The sequence below is a fragment of the Dermacentor andersoni genome, chromosome 2, assembly GCF_023375885.2.
Source record: "Dermacentor andersoni chromosome 2, qqDerAnde1_hic_scaffold, whole genome shotgun sequence".
Classification (NCBI taxonomy): Eukaryota; Metazoa; Arthropoda; class Arachnida; order Ixodida; family Ixodidae; genus Dermacentor; species Dermacentor andersoni.
This window is the reverse complement of record NC_092815.1, coordinates 205,880,635-205,902,862: the sequence shown is the minus strand read 5'-3', so window position 1 is coordinate 205,902,862 and position 22,228 is coordinate 205,880,635. Positions and strand designations below refer to the sequence as shown.

General features: G+C 44.9%; 1 protein-coding gene across 1 annotated transcript; it reads right to left on the bottom strand.

The window, feature by feature from the left end:
- Nucleotides 1-7,419: 7,419 nt before the first annotated feature.
- LOC126540203 (small ubiquitin-related modifier-like) lies at nucleotides 7,420-18,866 on the bottom strand. Its single transcript, XM_050186994.3, has 5 exons — nucleotides 18,638-18,866; nucleotides 18,499-18,555; nucleotides 16,017-16,094; nucleotides 12,336-12,407; nucleotides 7,420-7,610 (listed from the first exon to the last, which is right to left on the bottom strand). The coding sequence occupies exons 1-5, from the start codon at nucleotides 18,653-18,655 to the stop codon at nucleotides 7,518-7,520; spliced, it is 318 nt and encodes a 105-aa protein (XP_050042951.1). The 5' UTR covers nucleotides 18,656-18,866; the 3' UTR covers nucleotides 7,420-7,517.
- Nucleotides 18,867-22,228: the final 3,362 nt, after the last annotated feature.

The window sequence follows — 22,228 nt, the reverse complement described above, 5'->3', positions numbered from 1 at the left end:
AAAATTAAGAAATTGGTTTTGAAAAACAACGGATGATTTTAAACATCCCTCCAGCATTTGCACAAAAAAAAAAAATCACCGCCCAAGCACTCTGTACAGATGATTAACCAGCAAAGCAGAAACGTGCGGCTCCGGTGTTTATCACTGGGTTAATCCCGAAGATTCATTAAAGGGCCCCTCAAACGGTTCGGACAAATATTGTAGACGCATAGGGTACAGCTAAAGTTATATCATTCGCACCACGATTTCTGTGAAACGTCTCGTATTAAGAGAGCTATGGACGATTACAAGTTACCCTCCTCCATAGACATGCATTTTCCCCTCAACTCGTTCGCCGAGTGATCGAGGCTAAGCTCTGCCTTCACTGGCTCTGCGTCATGATGGCACGTCGTGTCGTCGACTTCCGATTCTCTAACAGCAAGTGTGCGATGCCTTTCCAAACTCTGCCAGCTGCTTGGCAGTCGACCGCAAGCGAGAGCTATCAAAGCAGCGTGCGTGTCTGGTATTCCGGTAACCACAGGCTATCCGGGCGTTTCGACGGAACAGTGGAGGTATAAACTCAAGCTGATGAAAGAACGTTAGCGTAGACGTACGTGAGCCGCCTGATCAGTCTCCACGATCAAGCCACCTGTTGGCGCAGAGCTTAACCAGCCAAACAAAGTGCTAATGTTGCTCTAACCAAGCGTAGAACATCTTAAACATTTGCAAAAACAATGTTAACGATTACACTCCTGTGAAAAATTTACGCCAGCAGCAAAGAATACATTTTGTTACTGCTACTGTGTGGGTGAGCTCTGTGCCACCAGGTGACTGCACTGTGCATACCATTCACATTTGTGCTTCTATTCATCCTGTGAAAACCATGCAAGGGGACACGGCCAGGCCCTGTCGCCTTGCGCTTGCGTTTACCCTATTATCGGACTCTTGAGATGCTATTGCTTTAGTAATCTTCCGGTGTAAAGTGACGGCCGCAAACGCACAACTCTTGGCGCCGATCAGATAGCAGCAATCCGATGCGCTGCAGCCACTTCGCTCATCTGCTGCCTTGCAGAGGGACACAATGTCGCAGCTTGACATATTGCCAGTCGCTACGTTTGCAGTCCACAACGCAACAAAGTCGAATCATAGTGCTCGCGAAAAGACTGAGACTGACTCTGACAGCGGAGCTCTTGTCAAAATGGAGCATGTTTTAACACAAGCAGACGACGCTTGCTGTGTGCCGGAAGTGCTTAAGTGTAGTGAGAAATTGTTCTTGTGCATCCTCTTTCTGTTGCTTTCTTTTTATAGAAACAAACTAACTAACATTCCAACTATTACGAACATCATTTGATCCCCGAAAAGGTGGAAAAATTATCGCTGACGCGCCCTGGGCAGCCATTCGGATAGCTCGCCTACATGACGTTACATGGGTGATTTACATCACATGGGTAGGGGTGGCTGAAAATTCTGCCGAGCAGTGTGCTGCGATCGGCAGCGATGTAAATTTTTAAAGCCTTATAATAAATTACACGCTTTACGCGGAGCACTTAGATGCATCAATTAATGATCAGAAGGACCTACTCTAACGACTCAGCATGTTTGTAGAAAATCGTCAAAATCGTTTTAGGGTCCCTTTAAATGACTGCTTGGTTGGCTGCCAGATCCTCGGCACGCAGTTGCTGCTTGTGCTAGGCTGCACAAGCCTGTTCTTGTGCCCGGGCTGCAGCAACGGCATGGCATAGACTAGCTCGTTCCCAGTTCTGCTCGCAGTGTTGCTGATCGAAAGCTGCCTGCTCCTCAGGCGTACAAACGACACGTGGCCTACCCATTTCGGAGCCCGATAGAAAGTGCTGCGTGCACGCTCGGCTGTGATGGACAGCAACGTCGTCACTACTGGTGCAGCCAATCGCGTGCCTCTTCTTTTTTTTTGGCACATGTGCATGGGGTTGCGCCAGAAGAGTTTTCTGTGTACATGCGACAGACAGAGGGACGGACGAATCGGCTAGCCATATACAGCTTTGCTGCAAGAACATTCAGGAGACCTTAAATTCTCGACTTGTAGCTTGTCTCCTCCCGATTTTTGTTTGTCCAATTTTAACCACGGGACAACTCTTTTTCGTTTTTGTTTACCTAGCTTCTTTTGCAGCATCAATGCTGCAACGGGAGGCCTTCACATGAGCATCCAGAGAATTGCTAGACAAGTTTTCATTATGTAAAAGTCAGGTTCTATTCCAAGTTGTTTCAGTTTATCAAGAGGCACATTTGTCGCCATTACTGAAATGACAAAAAGAGCATTACATAGAACAATGCTTAAGAGTCAAAAGGCTCACATAGGTGTCCCTATTTGCCCTTTGCTAATGCATACCATTAAAGAATTCATTTAGGACAAGTCAATGTTTGACAAAGTGCCAAGATGCACAATTGTTGCTGTAGGAGTGCACTAAACTGGGCTGGCTGGTAGATTGTTAGGACGGGCACAAACAGCACTTAAGACTGGATGGTGAGAGCATGACAGACGAGGTGCTGACTAACAACCATTGGTAGTCAATGCCTTGTGGATTATCCTGCGACTGTCCGCTCTTAAGTGGTGTTTGTGCCTGTCCTAATAATAGTGCCCTTTCGGTGCTGAACTACAGTGCAGCTCACTGCGCGATATTGCAGCCAGACCAATCTTCAATGCACTTCCTGAACCACTGCCATCACTGGACCCATCGTGCACTGTGGCTTTCGAGTGCCCATTCCCAGCAAACTTGTTTCCCTTACTTTTGCAATCTAAACTTCACCACACTGTAGCTACCAGTATAAGTGAGAAAACTACAATGTATGAGCACAGAAAGTCAATCAGCTGTTCCTTCAATGCACGAAAAGCCTCGTGTTAAAAATGTTTCAAACACAGAATGTCCACCATGTAAGGATCATGTTTAACGCCGATAAAAACAATGTAAATGCATTTGGGCCCTTATTACTTGTTGGAACTGAATAATAATGTTAAAAAACTAGTAAATACTACGCAATTCAGATGTTACAAATCAAACTGGTACCTTGAGTTTCATAGGCACTGGGTAGGGTTTGCCATCTTTCCAAAGAAATAACATAGAAACATAATTTTTACCGCCATATGTTCTCCAATGAATCGAACATAATTTAGTAAAAAAAAATAATCAACCCTTCTGAAAAGAAAGATTCTTTTTACTTCAAGTGTAAGATTTTTTCTTTTACTGATCCAAAATGCCTGTTGCACAAGCAGTCCAAACTTGCAACCGGAGCAATAGAAAACAACTTGGTACTGCTGTCAAATAAGGAAGCCATACAATGAATCTAAAGATGCATTCAGACAATGTTTTGAATAAAATGTCACGTAATACTTCAGTTATCCTGGTTTGTTACACAGCCCAATCTGTAAAGGAGTATAAAAAGATTTTTCACTGAATAACCTTTATTTGCAATGAGCTTAACACTTGTTTGTAGAAATAGCAGAAAATTGAGTACTGCAGACTGACACCGCATAAGAATATTTGTTTGAAAATTGCTTAAAACTTTTATAATGAAGCAAGACAATTCTCTCCACAACACAATTTTGCCTGTCTAGGGATGTCTTAAAAGCATAAATACTAAAAAACTTGTTTTTATAGGGTGGTAGTGTACTCTAAGTGAGCTGTGATCTTTGCATGTTTGTCTTCTCTATGGTACGTTCCTGCCAATTATACTGAAGTGCCTGTTGCCATTTGGGTTGTGTCCCATCGCCTTGCATTCTACCAGACTGCTTTAAACGACAGTTCACAGAATAGGGATCTGCACAAGATGATGCAATGACCTTGCACTTTGTGATTTCGTGGCACTCTTCGAAAATAAGTGTCCAGCTAACAGACTGGAGCTAATAAAAACCACAATTGTACACAACTTTCTCATGCAAAAGCTCGACAGATTTGCTACATTCCTATTCTGATAACTTGGAGTGCTTCACTCAGCAGTGAAAACGAGCAAGGGTGCTTTGGAGCAGATTTTGTAGCAGTCAGCAATGATACTGAGTTGTTAGTGGAATGACACTATTCCTGCACATCAGAAGTGGTTCCAGAGTGCCAGCACTGCAAATATTCCAGAGAAAGATAATCCACATATGCAATCACTCATGAACAAATTACAACCCTCAAGCGGCCCCACCGGGGCACCCTGTGTGCTTGTAAAAAATACTGCGCGCCCCCAGCGGTAGAGCGAGCCACACAAAGGCACAAGAATATCATGGCAATACAGTCACGTGGTATGCAGGATGGCCATTCGAGCAATTTTATTTTACGTCTAAGGTCGGCTAGCTAGTAAAATGGCAGAACTACAAATCCGTTGCATTACAAGCGCACACATGCAGATAAGTGCAACACAGCAAAGCAGGTAATAACATGCAATGTGAGTTTGCCAAGTGCCACGACACATCCACCGTGCCAAATGCACGAAGTGCGTGTCATCAGTTGAGGAACACCTCTCCTACCGAGGCCACGTCGCCAGCACAAGGTACGAACGTGGGACGTCTCAATAACACGGAATGTGCCGAGCACATACCATTAGGCCCGACAGAACTTCATCCTGAACTATGCACAGCCTGTCAATAAAGTGCATAAAGTATTCTAATGGCAGACCGCGACTATGTGCAAGCATGCACTGAATTTGGTTAGCTCAGTGACCCTTTAGCTCATTTAGCTTTATGAATGGCAGGAGATGCGATAGTACTTTTACGTAGCGGTGACCGCAACCTAGTGTTGTGGTCAATCTGGAGCAGCTTTGCAGCAGTTTCTCTAATTTGTAATGTAGCAGCTTAAACAGAATGTAGCAGACCGGAGCAACTGTAAGCAGCATTCGCACCACTGGCTTCACTTCGCATCACTGCAGTGCTGCTCATACCATAGACATAAAGATAATTGAAATTTTGAATGCCTTACAATGTGTCATTTTAAGTTCTCCACCAGCAAAGACTGCAAGCTAGTTTGACTACCAAGGCGAGCAGAAAGACAAAAAGAGCAACCATTTTTTGCTTTGATATGTTGTTAGCCACATCCTAAAACCCAGAAGTAGCACAGGACACTACTGCTACAGCCTTGTCGATCTAGTAGCCACAAGCTACACCTTAGCAACTAGTGGAGACCAAAGGAAAAGCTAAGCCAAATCGTCTGAGCTGCATTTGCATGTTTGGAATGTGTGTCCCGCATGTCCAGTGTTTGTTCCTTTGTGTATAACAGCAATGTGGTTGGTCTCGCACGAAGAGTCGTACAGAAGGCAGATGACACAAAGGTCCATCATGCCAGCCCAATAAAAATTAGATAGTGCATCTGTCCTGTTCGCATAACTTGTCCCATCGTCTGCGCTGTTTACCATGTTGAACGTAAACTAACTAGCCAAGCTTGAAACTTTCTCGTCATTTCTCAAATGGTTAAGCAGCCTCAAATGGCGTGAACCTTGATGTCTAGGCCGACGAGGGTAATAATGAGGGAAGTGTCAGACAATGCAGTTTTACAATCGTTTGGCTAGTGGAGCACGGTCAACCTCACTTCAAGTTGCCAGGAGGCATAGTTGAGTAGTTAAGCCATACTATAGAAAACCCCTTCACGCCCACGCATATAGAGTTTGTCACTACATTACCTAGAGGGAAATCTGGCACTGCTGTGCTGTGGTATGCATGGGAATGCCGGTATATTGTGACTTCGGATTGGCATCATTCTCGGAGAGAAAGAACACCCTGAAGATGCACTTGGCAAGCACTGTTCCGTCTGTCACAATGAGTCATTTTGTACTAAAACAGCATGTGAAAATCTGTTTTAGCTTTATTATTACGCAAAAACATGTTTTGTTTAACTATGAGAACTTGTTATTGCGTGTACGACTATATGTTACGTAAAAAGTATCAGCGGGCCGCTAAAGTTGCAGGACAGATGACAAGGTTCGCGCTCACTTTGAAACCGTTTGTCGTCTGTTCTTGCTTTTCTTCGCTTGGTCATGCATTGTAGGTGAGTAAAGATGTAATATACGTGAATGGAAACATTTTATGGAGATTTTACTTTGAGAACGCGTTATTTGTGTAGCCATATCCACGTTTTAGACGAAGCCTCTTACAACACCAGCCAACACGAGCCTCACAGACACATATACCGTCATTCCCATGATGGCACGGTGCCCCCTTAAGAAACTCCCATAGACAGTGGCGCCAGATTTCCCTCTAGGTGATATAGTAAGAAACTCTATGCCAGGAGGTGAAGATTTCATGCAGGCGCTGACCACACTTTTGTCTACCTGCAGTGACAGCAAGATGATAGTTGAAATGCAAAACTTGCCAAATGCATGTTAGCATATGTGAATTTAGCCATGTGCTGACGTGCTAGCACATCCCATTTTCTTTCTGGCTGCTGATTAATCAGGCTTCTCTGCTAGGCAGTCCTTGCAGAGTCTTGAATTACCACTTGGTGACCATGGAAGCGTTCCACAAGATGCTGAAGGAATTCAAAAATTCAAGAGATGCCTCTAGACATCAAAAACTTCTCTTACAGCACTGGACATGTGAGCCATACTATAGAAAACCCCTTCACGCCCACGCAAATGGGAGAGGTTCACCGACTCAAAGATTATTCAGCAAGCATCTTACGAGGGTGTATTAGAAAGCCTTTGCCCTTATTTTTTATTGGCCAAAATAAAGTACATACAAGTAATGACAAATATACGTACTATTCTGCGTACCTTACACTATTTTTCCACATAGCGCCCACGCCCGTTCAGACATTTGTCCCATCGCAGCACAAAATTTGAGATGCTCCCATTGTCAGTGAGCAACACACACCCCTGAATGCCCATTGTAATGCAAGTCTTCACGGCCTTTTGCAAGCTCACAACAGCAGCACCTCACACTTCTCAAAGTGAGACACCTTTCCCCATACGTGGGCTGCATTTCTCTGTGTATTTCGATGGGTGTTCGTTCCTTGCTCCATAGAAAATGAATCATACTTCAATGCTCGTATGTCATGGACGTGTGAAGCACAATTGCCATCTTCAACAACTGACAAAGGCACTGTGGCACGGAAATACTAGCAGATAAGGCCAGGCCGGTCCAAGTAAGATCCACCGCTGGGAATGGATATGTTGACTTCACATTTACAGCTGTAATTTCGCAAAAAGAAAGGAATAGGGGCAAAGACTTTCCGATTTGGTGAGCAGCAAGAGAGTGCCGTGCAAGAGCCCTTCAGGTCCCCTCTTTTCATCTTTGGAGATTTCAACACGTCTGTGAGAAAGATCTTTGCAAGCACTTACCAAGGCAGCGAACTCTAGTAACGAGAGAACCAAAATCCTCTGGTCCATCTGTGTTCACCAACATAGGCCCACACAAGCAGCAGTGTCGGCCAAAGGTTGGCCAGCTTCCCGCCTTCAACACCACGCGACCTTGTATAACCACTTTACACTCATGAGTGACTGAATGTGAGGCAGGTTTATTAGATGATAATGTTTGACGAGTGTGTGTGTATGCGCGCGCACTGGTGCATCGGTGGAGGGGGGGGGAAGCTGATTCAGGATGATGGCCGGAGGCTAGCTGGTGCTATCCGTAGGCCGCCTGTCTGCTCCTGGTAAACTTCGATGACGTCATCATTCACCATTTCCAACTGCACAGAAGATCAGGGTTCTCAACACACATGCAGCATGGTTCATGGAAAATTGACTTGCTGCACACAAGGCAGGACAATGTTACGACCACAAGGTGTTCCAGCAGATCTCCCAAGACATAAGCGTTAAGGTAAACAACAAGGCCAACATCACATAAAGGTATTTCAGTCTGTTTTTATTCCAAATCTGCCATTAGCCCTCCATGATTGGTCAAAATGGCTTCAACCCATCCCATATGGGCAGGCGCATGATGTGGGCAAGGCCGAAGCCATTTGGACAGATCGTCGAGGGGCAATGGCAGATTTGGGACAAAAACAGATCGGAATAGTTTTACATTACCTCGGCTCAGAACAGCTTTTTACCAAGTGAAGGTGGCTGACTGCCAGCAACATGGAAAGCTGTGTAGGTTAGTATGCACTTATGACGCAATCAAAAAGTAAGAGGTGCTCAAATTGATAACATAAGAAAATGAGGGCAAGATAGCTGGTTGAGTTCTACAGTATTTTTTAAAAGTTCTTTACCCAAGAAATTAATAACTGCATTTTCGTGCGAACATGCATTCTTAATTCTCGTCCTAAAATGATTTTGATGATTTCATATAAACATAGTCACTAGTAAGAAATGACTTCTAATCATTAAGTGAGAAATTTAAGTGCTCTGCATAAAGGGTGTAACTTATTGTAAGGTTTTTAGAAATGTGTATCGCTACCTATTTCAGCAGTGCCACTCCCCTCAGTTTTCTGCCTCCCCGTTACAATCTCCATAGCTGGCACACGTGACGTCAGTTGGCCAAGCTGTCCGATGTTGCTACCCAGGTTGCGTCATCACCAATTTTTCCAACAATATGGTGGACAAATGTTTGTAATAGTTGGAATAAAAATAAAGTAACAAGAAGAATACCACATTGAGAATTTATCACTATATTCAAGCACTTCTGGCAAGTGTTGTCTGCTTGTGTTACAGGTGGGGGTGCTTGCTTGGAATTTTAAGGTATGCGTTTTCGGCTATCACTTCACCCCAGAAGATTACTACCACAACAGAGAGCTTTAGTGTGTCCAGCATTGCAGTAAATGCAGGCAGACTGGGCATTTTTCCAGATGGGCAGAGGCACTGAGCTCAACCAGACAAACAAGAGCTAAGACTGCAGCACCCAAGTATATTCTACTCTGCTGCTGGTGTAAATTTTCAACAGCAGTGCAATTGTAAACACGCTTGTAAACACAATTGTAAACAGCGCAAAGCCTTGCAGCACAAGCTGAAAATGAATACCAGGCTGCACTGAAATTTTACTCGCATCCTGTGGTTCGTGAACATCAAAGGTGCAAAGCAGCCACCATAAACGCGCCGCTAGGATTATGAGAGGTGTGGAAGTCTGCTAGCTTGTTACTATAGACTTATTAACTTCTGATGCACATGAGGCCCATTATACAAAACTGCAATTAGCAATGAACACGCTATGATGGAGTGTGGACACATAACGACACTCATTACAGTGGACTTAACAATCCAGCAAAAATGGTCCATTATGCCCAAAGTACATTCTTTCAAAAACTAGGGCTGAACTACATTATTTTGCATATAATAGTCGAACCTCCTTTATAACGAACTCGATATTTCCGCGAGAAGTGGTCGTTGCATGTAAACTCACCCTTAATAATGCTAAAGAACTAATGGCACTGAAGCTGGCACAGGCAATTGCAATTTTGCAGCATATGTACCCAAAAACCAGATTTTCCGTGTCACTTTTGTTCCCGCACCTAGCTGAAAATTTCCATTAGCAACATCCATCTAAAAAACGAAATGCCTTGCCGTATAGCTCTCAAAACGGCAGCCATTTCTAATCATCGGTCATTTGAAACTTCAAGCACAGCCACTATTTTCAGAGCGCAGCTCTCAGGTGCTCGTTCCTGTGGCGAGCGTAGGCATCCCTCGGTATAACCGAGCGAATGAGCACAGTGAAGGATGAAAGAGCGAATGCAGAGCGTATTGGGGGATGAAAGACAGCGATAGCGAAGAGAGTGTGAGGAAAGCGGAGTGCGTGTCCACCGATACCATATATGGAAGCAAAGCACTAGCGTGGGCTTTGGACCCACTGCGCATTTGCTATTTCCTCTGTGCTGCCGCCCCTAAAAAAGCACTGCACGTTCCCATATTCATGCGTTCTTTCTGCACAATAAGCAACAGACGAGCTGCCAGAGCAGACTCAGTGCCACTGCCGAGAGGACCCTGTTGTTCCAAATAAAATTCTTTGCCACCATATATCGCGAATTGAAAACACCTGACCAGCTGCACTCAAAATTCGCATTCAGGAGTGTCGTAATCACCGGTGAACTTTTTATTTGAGAGCTTGCAATATATTTTACTACCAGTGGGACAAGACCGTGTTCTCCACACGAGAGCGAAGCATTCTTAGCCGGAAGCACTAACTTCAGGAACTATTTCCACATGCCACCATTCAGCGAAAGTCTCGGCATTACGCCTGTGCGTCATCCACCCTACAGCCATAAGGTTAGGGTATCATAGTTGCTACGGGCAAAAAAAAAAAGAGATGTTTGAAAGGCAGAGAACATCATCGCGAACTGTTATCAGCAATCAGTGACGTGTAAACAAAGTGTAGCCAAACTGTGATCTCCTGATAATGGCATAGCAACCGCTGACCCTCTGCAACATTGCGTGGCGACAGTGCGTGGCACAGCGTTCGCACCGACTTGGGCAACGTGATTATCAACAGTAACGATAACAAAGCTTGAGCGGCCATTGCTCCCATGGTGGTTGTTCCAAACCACTGAAATAGGCGTAATGCATGGGGTGCTGTAGACAAAGCTTTCGCAAAAACGAGAGTGCCAGTGTTGTGGCATGCCCCGTCAAGCTGTAAGCATACTTCCTGGACAAGTGCCTTGAAAGCAAGTGGCCTCCTTTGCGGTTTCCGAAATCACTCACTCATCTCAAAGGCCATACTATCGTCGCGGTTGGACTGGAGCAGTGCATGCGCTGCCGTGTGCCCAGCTTCGTCACACTTCCGTGCCGTGGTAGTTCGCATGCGCCCTCCTTTTACCGTGACAGAGTTCAAAGCGTTCGTCATAACAGCGTGGCAATTTAAAAGACTCATTCTTCTGGAAGCAGTTTCAATAGGCAGAGTAAAAAAAAGAAAATTTGTGAATGCGCTGAAATGTGATCATTATAGCCAAGTTCGTTTTAAGTGGGTTTGACTGTACCATCTATTGTTTTGATTATAGAAAACCAGAGGCGATCACAAAACAATAAAATGATCAAAAGTAAAAAAACAAGGGAACAAGAAAAGTGACGTGCAGTAATAGTACAAACACATTAGCAATAAAGCACCTTGCCGTCTACTATTTCGCGGATATTGGCTGCTGAAAATTGACAGTTTTGCCGCAGAACAGCAATATTTTCCTGTTAATGAGAAAAATGGGTCCAAGTGGTTTTTTTGTTCTGCCCTTTGCAGCTAGCGCTCTGTCGTGACCATGCCTTTCAGTGATAATCACAAGTTTATCAGACGAACGCTAATTTGTTACAAGGGCAGACAGTGCAAGCAAGTTAATGTTTGCTTGACTGTGCCGAGAGGCTAGACCTCGTAGGGATGATTGCTTCCACACAATTCATAGTTTTCCCCAATTCGAAAGACCGTCCAAGTTATCAATGCTGCTTATGTGCCACATTTACTCGCATAATGATCACACTTTTTTGTCAAAAAAACTGACACAAATTCAGGGGTGCGATCATTACACGGGGAAAATTTTCCGCGAAAAGAAAAAAAATTTGTTTTTTCATCCCGCATCTGCTGCGGGATGACAACAGGTCAACAAATAGGCGACTGCCGTTGTAACAGTGTGGGACACCAAAACAAAAATGGCGGCCGGCAGAGCAAGCCGAACGCACCGAAAGAGATTTTTTTCTTCCCGCGAGTAGATTATGTGGATTGAAAGAGTTTCTTCCGTATCAGTAATGAATAATATCATTGATATCGTCAAGTTTGCAGCAATAACGTAGCCATGAGCACTTTGAGGGGACAGAAACAAAGATGGCCACGCTTAGCTGCCAGTGACAGAAACATATGGCAGGCATGCTGTGAAAACTGCGGCATTTGTCTTCACTACTGTCCTAATACGGCACGCTTCCGCTACGGGTGGGGAATATCTTGGCTGCGTTACAAGCATCGGCTTATGAATAGGGTACACTTCTATCGTATCAGTGTAAATGTGGCTACTATCGTTGCCGGTCGCAATTTGTTGCATGCCCATGAGTGCAGACGAGAGGAATCGAAAGGCACATTTTTTTTGGTTGTTGTTGACCACAACCACTTTAGAGCCTACAAATAATAAAGCCAAGACAAGTATGGTTGTAGAGCCTTTTTTTTTTTTTTCATGGAAGTGCGGAAAGTGATGAAAGGAATGAAATGGGGCATCTGCTTGAGAATGTTTGGTGCGTGCAGACCGCTTTGCATGTCTTGGAGAGTTGTTCGGGTAGCATTTGACAGATGGTGAACACGACCATCATTGGCTAGACTTGACACAGGACATATCGCTGTGGCAAGTTCGGGGTGTGATCATTACGGAGGAAAGAAAAAGAATTGAATTTTGACGAGAAAATTCAGGGGTGCGATCATTACGCGAGTGCAATCATTATGCAAGTAAAGACGGTACATCAATGTTGTTCAGAAACCACAAGACAAAGCTTAACCAACAGAGATTTATCCCACTCACTTGCTTAGGGGTTTCATCATCGTTGATGCGCTTGCCATCGAACAGGAAGCGAAGGGATGACACTTGCATGGCCTGCACAAAATAAAATATTAGATGTTCGTGCAATAATTGAATGCCAACCCAAACCTTCAAAAATGCCTGTGTACGACACCAACAAAGCCGACTTCCAAACTTGTAGCATGCACTCAAACTGGAATAGATACAATACAGATACCCCTTTGTGCACATTTCCAATACATATAAACCGTCCCTAATTTTAAGGGTAAAACAGCGAGGCACTCCCTCAGAGCAGGCCATTGATTGATGACCAATAAGGTGTAACGTACCGACAAAACTGCAAAGCAAGCGCTATGCACAGTGGAGCGTCCTGGGCTAATCCTGGCCACATGGGATTGTGCACCTATGGACCACCAGGCAAGCTCTTTAATGCGATTAACATACTTGGGAAACTTCACACACTTTTTCAGTGTGACGTCCGTTTGTGACCTTTTGTTTCACGAGAGCTTGTGTCACCGTGTATGCGACAGTCGGTATGCGCAAGAACAGACAATTTGGAAATGGATGACTTGGGAGTGGGCATGTGCAAGTCGGCAGGTGAAGCAGCCTGGCATAGAGAGAGAAGACAAGCAAATGGAATGGAACTAGAATGTGCACTGAGCAAGGAGCATCAAGCTAGCAAGAAATGTTAAAGATGTCGGCTAGACAGAAGTGAAGAATATGGCAATATGGTGTCTCGCTACATTTGCTTCAATGCCAATGACATTAACTTCAACATACATTGCGAGATGGGTTCCACCCACCCGATGTGGTAACTTAGCAGCTGTGGCATCAAGCAGAAGGGTGTGAAATCAAGACACAGCCACCGCAGCTGCACGTCGATTGAGGCAAAACGGAAGAACGCCTGTGTACGGCGCATTTGGTGCACATAAAAAAAAAACCCAGGTGGTCAAATTAATCCAGAGTACCACACCACTGTGTGCCTCGTAGTCGGATCGTTGTTTTGGCACATAATACCACAGAATATAATTTAATTTTTTTAATGGGTTCTGCAGGGACTTTTCTGCATTCCAACTCCATTGGAGTGTGAGCACTGTGGCTGCAAATGAATAAGTGGTGTTGGGCATAGTGGTATGATGCCATAGCCACCAGGGCATCCGACCAGGGCCACAATATTGTAGTGATACCTTTTCCGATGCTATTCCTTTTCACGCTGCTTTAGTGGTCAGAGTGACACTCCACCATTGTTGTCAATGTGAGCAGCCACCCGTGAATAGCAGATGATAAAGAGTGGCACAGAATAGAGCAGAAAGTATTACTGCAAATTTGCTATTACAAAAAAAAAAAAAAACTTTCTTTTACCATGAACTGGAACGTTAGCATTTTTTTTCAATGCACAAAATTACAGGCATGGGGGATGGGGGGGAGGGGGGATGCTTTTGGTTCAGGCCTTTAGAACTTTTTCATCCCTTGCGGCTTAACCATGCTACCTCATATGCAAATGTGCATGTGCTTGCTGTCATTTCAGAAGTTGCAGCACCATTTGGTTTTGAACATGTTGAGAAGGGAAACAGGTATATTAGTAATAGCTTCACGACTGCCTGTTCACCGTGCCTGACCATTGGTGGAAGGCCTATCACTGAAAAAGAAGAGATTCTTAACTAGGCAGCTGCTTTTGATCATACTAGTATGTAAACTGAAGTAGGCCGGATGAAATGATTGGTTGAAGAAATGTTCTGTCTTGGAAGGGATGACTATTTGGCCTAATACGAGGAAGGTGAAAGGCACGAAAGTGTGCCAAAGGGAGAAGGCGTACAATAAGGGGGCAAGATCTATAACAGGCATAATAGAATTGACATATTGCTTCTGAGGTGTGCTTCCACAACTTGATTTTTTTTTAACTACTTGCAAAGTGAAGAACATTACGTGTACTTTATTTCAGTCTTTTGTACAGCTTGGTAGCACCGTGGAGTTCCGGCAGAAAAAAAATGTTCATTTTTCCGGGATTACTAGAATGTGATGCAAACAAACCAGTTCAAACGAGTTTCAAGTGCAATTTTTTCCAGTTTTGAACAAAGCAGAACTATTTTTGCTAAACTGGAACAAAAAATGTTTCGCTTTCACATTCTGCTAGCAACTGGGCCATGTATACAAGAGTGCCAGCTATACGTCACTCTTCTGGCCAAATGCACGCCCATATGTGCTAAAATTTTGCGTGGAGATGGCATTTTGCAGCTTAATTCGTTTGAAAACCAACCTCTGTAAAATCTCACTAACTAGAGTTCAAAACTATAGTAGACGTCACTACAGTAATTGCAGCAGAGCCATAAGGCTAATAGCCACATGGATCGTTAAAAAGCTGCCCAAATCCATGATGTTACGCCAAGCTGTGCGCAAACTTTAAGGGGACAGGGTAAGCCCCATCTTTCCCATTTTGGGGCATATTGTGGTGCACTTTTCTCAGCAACTAATAAAGATAGTGGCAAGATATTTACTTAATTTTGTTCAGAATTTCATCTTCTAGCTGCTGTACCAAAATTATTTTAGTATACGATAAATGAAATTATTAGCGATTCTTTTACTTTCTGCACACAAATTTTGACCAAATTTTGTACATATTTTTATTTTAAGATAAACAATTTTATTTGCACGCTGATAATTTTGGTACAGTAAATTGCCATATATGTGCTGCATGCACAGAAAAAATCAGCTTGATATCTATTGCCATTTCAAAAATAATGGTACCGACAAAAAAAAAAACCGTTTTGAGAAAATTGAGTTTAATGTTAACAAACCCAACATATACTCAGAACAGCACCGCATGGAAAACACGTGTAAGCCGCACAGCAGCGTCTCATGCTTGTCTTGGCTAACAACTTGGATGGTTGCCAGAGAGCTTTCTCTTTCCGCTAAAATTAGGAACATTTTGTTTTTTTATTTCATTTTTTTAGTAAAAGCGCAGGAAACACACCGTTCGTAAAGTGTAGGAGGCGGGGGGGGTTTGCTGACCGCTTTGCGTTCAGATAGCTTTTTCAGGTTGGTATAAATTGCACAGAATGGAGTGTGATACATCAAATGATGCAGAAAAGAATGTACTTTCATATTTAGAAAAAAAAATGAAAATTGATTTTTTTTCAGGTTTTTTTGCTTACCCCGTCCCCTTAAGGGGATCAAACCCCAGCCACATTTCCATGGGGGCAAAATGCAAGAACGCACGTGTAGCATGCACTGGGCGCGCATTAAAGAATCCCAGGTGGTCCAAATTAATCCGAAGTCCCACACTACAGCGTGCCTCATAATTAGATTGTAGTTGTGGTATGTAAAACCTCAGAATGTTATATAATCCATCTTTTGTTTTTACATATTTTTTTGGCTTACCATGCCTCTTCTCAGGGTAAGAGCTACTTTTTTTCTCTCTCTTTGGCATTGTAAATAATATATTTACTGAAACAGCTCAAACCTTTACTTTACGGAAACTCTTTTTTCAAAGTATCTTCTATGTTAGAATTAATATGCCTGTTTATTGAAAATGAGGTCCGCTAGTCATCAGAGCAAATCATTAACTTGTCAAAAGCGGTGCCAGAATGAATATTTTCCCACGCTGTGGCAATGCTAGAACAGAATTAATATTGATTAACAGGCGACGGTAAAATCCATCCAGGCCTCATCAGCAACCCAACTCACCACTCTCTCACTGTAGCTCTTCTTCAACTTTCCCATCTGCGTGGTCATCTTGACCTTGAAATGTATCTCGTTGCCATCCTGCAAACACAATCAAATGGGACGAGCATCAGATGGACGCTCTGGTGCACATGGCAAGGAAGGTGCACAAATCAGCACAAATCTGACACGAGCGTCGTTGTTTAAAAGGTATGTATAAATTATTTTTCACATAATAGACGTACTTCAAGTACATCAATTATACTGCGCTATGCAGGCTATAGTGTCGAGATTATGCATTTCTCAGTTGAGAGTTCTGGCGAACGCATTAAATTGCGAATGAAATTAAGACAGATGACATTAATACCCCTGTCACATGGCAGATCTAATGTCATTTACAACGAATGACATTCGCTGATAATGCCATTTGTTTGCTGTCACATGGTAACACGCAATGACATTCGTCAAAAATTACATTTACAAACGAATGAGTTCGCCAAACTCATCCGCATTCGTTTTTGAACCGAATGTATATCCTCGACACCACGAGTGTACCAATGTTTTGCAAAGAGTACATGCTCCTTTTTTTGTTTAACAAGAAATAACTATTATTCTATCAATTTTATTACCTAATTATTAACGACATTGAAGTCCACCACGTGCGTAATTACAGAAAGCTACTCTCAATCCAGTGACTAGACAGCCGTCTTTAGCTTTTGCTGCAGCAGTTGCGTTGGTTCGCATCGGAGCATCGGCCGCGGCCACTTCGATTGAGCCGACGTAAAAGCATGTGCGCGTTTTCCTGTGGCACGCGCCAAGAATGAGGATATTAGGAGCCCGCATGCACATCAGAACGGCGATGACCTGCAACTGCCGTTCTCGTATCGCCGTTCTCGTTGCACTTTATTAGATGTAACGGATGCGCCCATTGTGCTTTTCGCCATGTTGCTTGCCTTATCTTTGGCTTGGCTTGACTCAACTTCGTTGGCAATGTCGACAATTAGTGATCAGACACTACGGTGTGAAAGAGACGATCACATATTCCACTGGAATTTAGCATATTGGAAAATAATTATTGGACAAAAGTGGGTTCGAGGCTATTGTGTGTATTTTTTTTTACTATCGTCATTGTTATCATTTTCAAATGACATTAGTTTTCGCCGTGTGACAGTGCGCTGTGACAATGACATTAATCGCCACAAATGTCACTTGTTGGAAATGATGTTAGATCTGCCGTGTGACAGGGGTATAAGTTCGTACGTGTGGCATCACACGAATGGCATTAAAAGTTAAGGTATTAGCAAATTAAAGGTCATTTTCTGCGCCCATGTGCTACGGATATTAGAAGCAATACAGTGTTTTTAGATCACAATAATTTTTTTCAGCAACTTTTGTTGACTTTGCCCATTTCAGGAAATTGTCTGAATAGTCTCGCTCAAGGCCATGTAGCCCTCTGTTTACCGTCTTACATTGTCACAAGGCAGTACAGGTACCATCACTATTTCTGGAATGCAGTTATTGCTGTCAATTTAGCTCACTTCAAATTCAAAACCCTTAAAACAATAAAAACAAGTCCTTTTTTGCATAACACTGCGGAACAAGCACCAATTCATAAACTTGACAACTAATTCTTAAGAGTTGTTGCGTATGCATAACTAGACATGAAAGGCTGTTACCTTATTATCTACAATGATTCAATGTCAACTGTACCAATTTCGAAGTTTATTGGAATGAAATCTCAAGGTGCTGCTACTTGATGGTCATCCCTGCTCCTGCTGCTTTGCACGGATTGTTTTAAGTATAGCATTTTTTTCCCCAGAGCGGAATCAATGAGTGGAATTACCTTCCCGATACTGCTCCATCATCCCATTCATTCGACACATTCATAAACTGCACCATTATGAATTTATTCTAGGTGCTGTTGTCACATTTTCTTCTCCGCTGCCTTTGTTTGCATGCACTGTCATCCAGTCACGAAAAAAACCTTGTACAGGGCCGTCAGTAGACGTCAATATTAAACGAAAATAAAAGCACCCATGGGTTTTCTGCAGCTGATTTTATTTCGCTATCGCAGCCCTACCGTTCACGGGCCGTGCAACCGGGATCGTAAGCACATTGCGAGATCACCTGTGACCGCATGATCTTTGCGATTCCGCTGACCGTCCATCTGTTATTTCTTTCCGTCGAGGCGACAAGCCCTTCTATCGCTTACGGGGCGACGGAATTGATTACAGAATCGACAACGGGTGCGCGGAGTGCCCTGGAGAGATTACTACTCGCCAACTGCTACGCTTGAGCTTGCTAGAACAGTTTCAAAAGTTCAGGAATGCGTCGTCACACTGGCCGTGCAGGTCGCTACGGGTCCTTTCAAGCACGAGGCCAGCGATGTCGCACGCCACCGAGCGCGGCTTATATTGCGCGCGGAGCGAGTCATTCAACGGTGGCCGCGCAGTTAGGCTTATGTGTCACATCTCGCAGTAGTAGAAGGTATATTGTAGCAACTCACTTGGCCTACCACCTTGAGCTTGATGTACTCGCAATCCGAACCTTCGGGCTTGGGATCCTGGTGGATGGAAGCATGGCGGGGGTGAGGATCATCGAGAACTTTCGTCACACTCGTAGGCGCATTTATTATAGTATCTCACCTGACCGGCGTCGGACATGATGGCTCGATCGGGTAGCGCTGTTTCTGGGGTCCGAGCACCGCGGAGTACGGTGACCCGTCTGTGAAACTCTCGCGCCAACCGGATATACTGTAAACAGGACCTTACGGCTGCCAGGCACACGCACACTCGAGTCAGTACGGATACCGCCCGTACTGCTGCTGCTGCTGCCGCCCGCTCCGGTGCTGCCCCCGTCCACGCGGTGGCGAAATCTCTGCGAAGGCTCTGCGGGGTTAATGCGGAGGTGCGAAGTGCCGAATCGTTATTGTACTGCGCAAATACGCGTCACATGCGAAGTCATTTCGTGAATCGTGCTGATGTAAAGATTTTAAATTTGACACATCGCTCTTCTTCTTTTATTTATTGCATGTGTGAGTCCGTGTGTGTGTGTGCGTGTATGTATGTATGTATCAAGAAGTAATCTAGTAACGGTGGTATGTATGTATATATGTGCATCAAGCGCAGGTACAATGGCGCGAGCGAACCCTGCTGCAACGTTCGTGCGCACAGCGGCTATGGGCTTGATCGTGATTGAGCGTTTAAACAACTTCCCCCAATGGTCTAATAAAATGTTGACGTGTTTTTATCTGCCGCGGGAGCTCAGTGACGGCGTACATTTGCGCTGCTGAGCTCGAGGTACTGCTGAGCTCGAGCAACTCGAACCCACTACCTACGGTATGAAGGCGAACTTCATTAAGGCACCTTTGTTGGGAGTAGAAAGAACCCTCGACCGCGTTGGGCGCGCCTTGTGACGAACGGCGTTGGTCACGTGACGTCGCCGCACACCTGCTGACGTGGGCGCTCTAGTGACGTGACCGTAATGATATTGCGTTGATCCACGTATGGATAACTACGCCCCTTGATTTTTTTTTTATGACCTGGGGGAGCACTGCGTGTACCGTGCATTGCGGGCAAGCTAAAGCGGTCGAAATGGATCCGGATCCCCCTACTACGGCGTGCCCATCAGACCGCGCATTTGACACGTAAAACCGCGGAATTTAATTTAATTGCTATAAATTTTCGGTATTTATTATTTGAGGGTCACGTGATTAGCAGTAAATTATGTCCGCATCACATGTAAGAATCCAGGGCCTCTGCAAAAACGCCATGTTCGCTACCTCAGAATTAAAAAATGGTAGGCAACCCTAATCATTGACGTATGTGACTCTAAGTGACACTCGCGGGCGAGGAGGAAGCGCAGCGCGCGCCAATTGGCGGGGCGTCACCCCCTAGCGAGCGGCGCACGAAGCGCACCTTACGTGCTGTTACGGTTGGCGTGTAACATCCGGGCAATAAGGATGCTCGAAAGACCCTGCTCAACCGAAACGGATGATGGATTCCTAATTTGCTATGGTTGTCTCGGGTAGTTGCCGGTCTCGCAGGCGCCCCGCAGTGATGACAGGCCCCTTGGTGTGTGCGACCAAGGGGAGAACTCTTTCCACGTACTGTCCAACTCTAGGGCAGAACGCTTTCCGCGAACCAACGTCGCCTAGAAGAGAAGGGATCAGCCGCCTACGATCCCGGACCCGCAGGTTGCCACCAGCAGAGGCAAGCCCGTGCAAACTCACCTGGGAAAGTGGGGGCAGCCGCCAAGCACCGAGGGAACTCAGTGCATGTCACGTGACGTTGACGTGAGCAAGATCCCGCCTCCGATTTTAGTGGGCCTATTTAAGGGACCCCGCAATGTACTTTTTCACATCATTCATTCTCTTTTCCTTCAACAACCATTGAATAAACAGTGCACGTTTCGCACTACAAATCGTCTCGTCCTTGCCTGGTCGCCGTGGTCTACCGGACGCCTGCAGCCCGCTGACAGCGCCACGCTACCCAATAGTAACGCCAGTCGAGGTTCGAAAAACAGGCGTCGCAACAACTGGTTGGCAGCGATGGGATGCGCTACCCTGGAATCCCCAACTTTGGACGACATCTAAGAGATCGTCTCCTCTTCATCCTGGTGACAGCGTTCGGAAGGAAGGTGTCAGGGTTCATGACTGCAAATGGTGAGTGCACGGCTTTTCTTCACTAAGATATCACTTGGCTTTACGTAATTTGGGGGGACGTACAGAGCAGTGATTTTTCTTTAACCGTTGACGGAAGTTTCGAGTACGTCGAGGTTGTTATAGAGTGAAGAGTTAGCAGCACTAAGGGCAGCCATGAACTTGAAGGCACCAAAGAAGCCGGCATTTTTTAACTTGGCCAGAGAATTGGGCCTCCAAATTGCCGAATCAAAGAGAAAGCCGGAAATTATAGAGGCGATTGAAGCGATCGGGGCTGACGACGATGATCTGAAGGAATACCTAAAGGAGGAAGAAGCGAATAAGGAGGAAGAGCATAAGCGCATAGAAGAAAAAGAGCGCGAGCGGACAGCACGTGAGGCCAAAGAAGAGCGCGCACTCGAAATGAGGCGCCTAGATATTGAGTTTCTGAAGGCTCAAAATACTGAAAGCCTACTAGAGGCACGAGAAAGCGAGCGCAGAATGACAGACATAATGGCACCCTACGCAGTAGGAGGGGACATAGGTCTTTTTCTGGTGCAGTTTGAGCGCGTGTGTGAGAAGGCAAAATTCGGAAGAGACACATCGCCGCAACGCTTGCTTACGTTACTGCCACGTGAGGTAGCTGATATCATTGGCCTCACAGGGAAAGAAGAAGCAGAGGAATTCGATAAATTAAAAGCGAATCTGCTTAAAAAGTATAGAATATCAGCAGAAGCATTCAGGCGAAAATTCAGGGAGGTCGAGAAGACCAAAAGTGACTCATACTCCGATTTCGCATACCCCTTGGAGGTAAACCTGAAAGAATTGCTCAGAGGAGAGGGTGTACTCGGCGACGCCGAAAAGACAATGCAGTGCGTTACTTCAGAACAGTTCTATCGCCGGCTGCCAGTAAACATCAAGTATTGGGTTCAGGGTAGGCCAGGCGTGGATACTATCACTAGAGTGGTCGATCTTGCTGAGGAGTACGTAACTCGCCGTGCGTTCGAAGGCAACGAAGCTCCTAAGAAGGAGATGAATAAATACCGGCCCGACAAGCCAAAGCGATGGTCAAAGTCGAGTCAGTGTAAATCAAAGGAAAGGTCAGATTCGGTAAAAAATAGTGACGAGGACAGCATTGGAAAGGAGGAGTCACCCAAACAGAGGGAAGAAAGGCAAAAGACAAATGCTTTCGAGGCAAAGAAACCAGTAGTTTGCTACAACTGCCAGCAAACGGGGCATATCTCCGTGGGGCGCAAAAATCCGAAACTAGTGTTGATGTCACTAACTAGTAACGGGAAAAATCTGAAATTGCTAGAACCGTACATTCGAGACCTCGTGGTAAACGGTAAACCGTGTCGGGCGCTTCGCGAGTCGACAGCCACAATGGATGTGGCGCACCCATCGTACGTAGATGAAGGCCAGTTCACGGGAGTCTGTGCTTGGATAAGGCAAGCCGTAGAGGCCTGCAATATTTGTCACCCTGTGGCAAAGATTCGTATCGAAGGCCCTTTTGGAATATTGGACACTGAAGCCGCCGTCTCGGCACATCTCTAGCTGCAGTATCCATATTTGTTTTCTAACAAATCCGAGGATTTGT

Excerpts from the sequence above, each read along its gene's own strand:
- LOC126540203 (XM_050186994.3), bottom strand. Across the intron at positions 12,408-16,016 it reads AGAGCTACAGTGAGAGAGTG|GCCATGCAAGTGTCATCCCT; the intron begins GTGAGTTGGGTT and ends TATTTTGTGCAG. Across the intron at positions 7,611-12,335 it reads ATGATGAAACCCCTAAGCAA|TTGGAAATGGTGAATGATGA; the intron begins GTGAGTGGGATA and ends TCTTCTGTGCAG.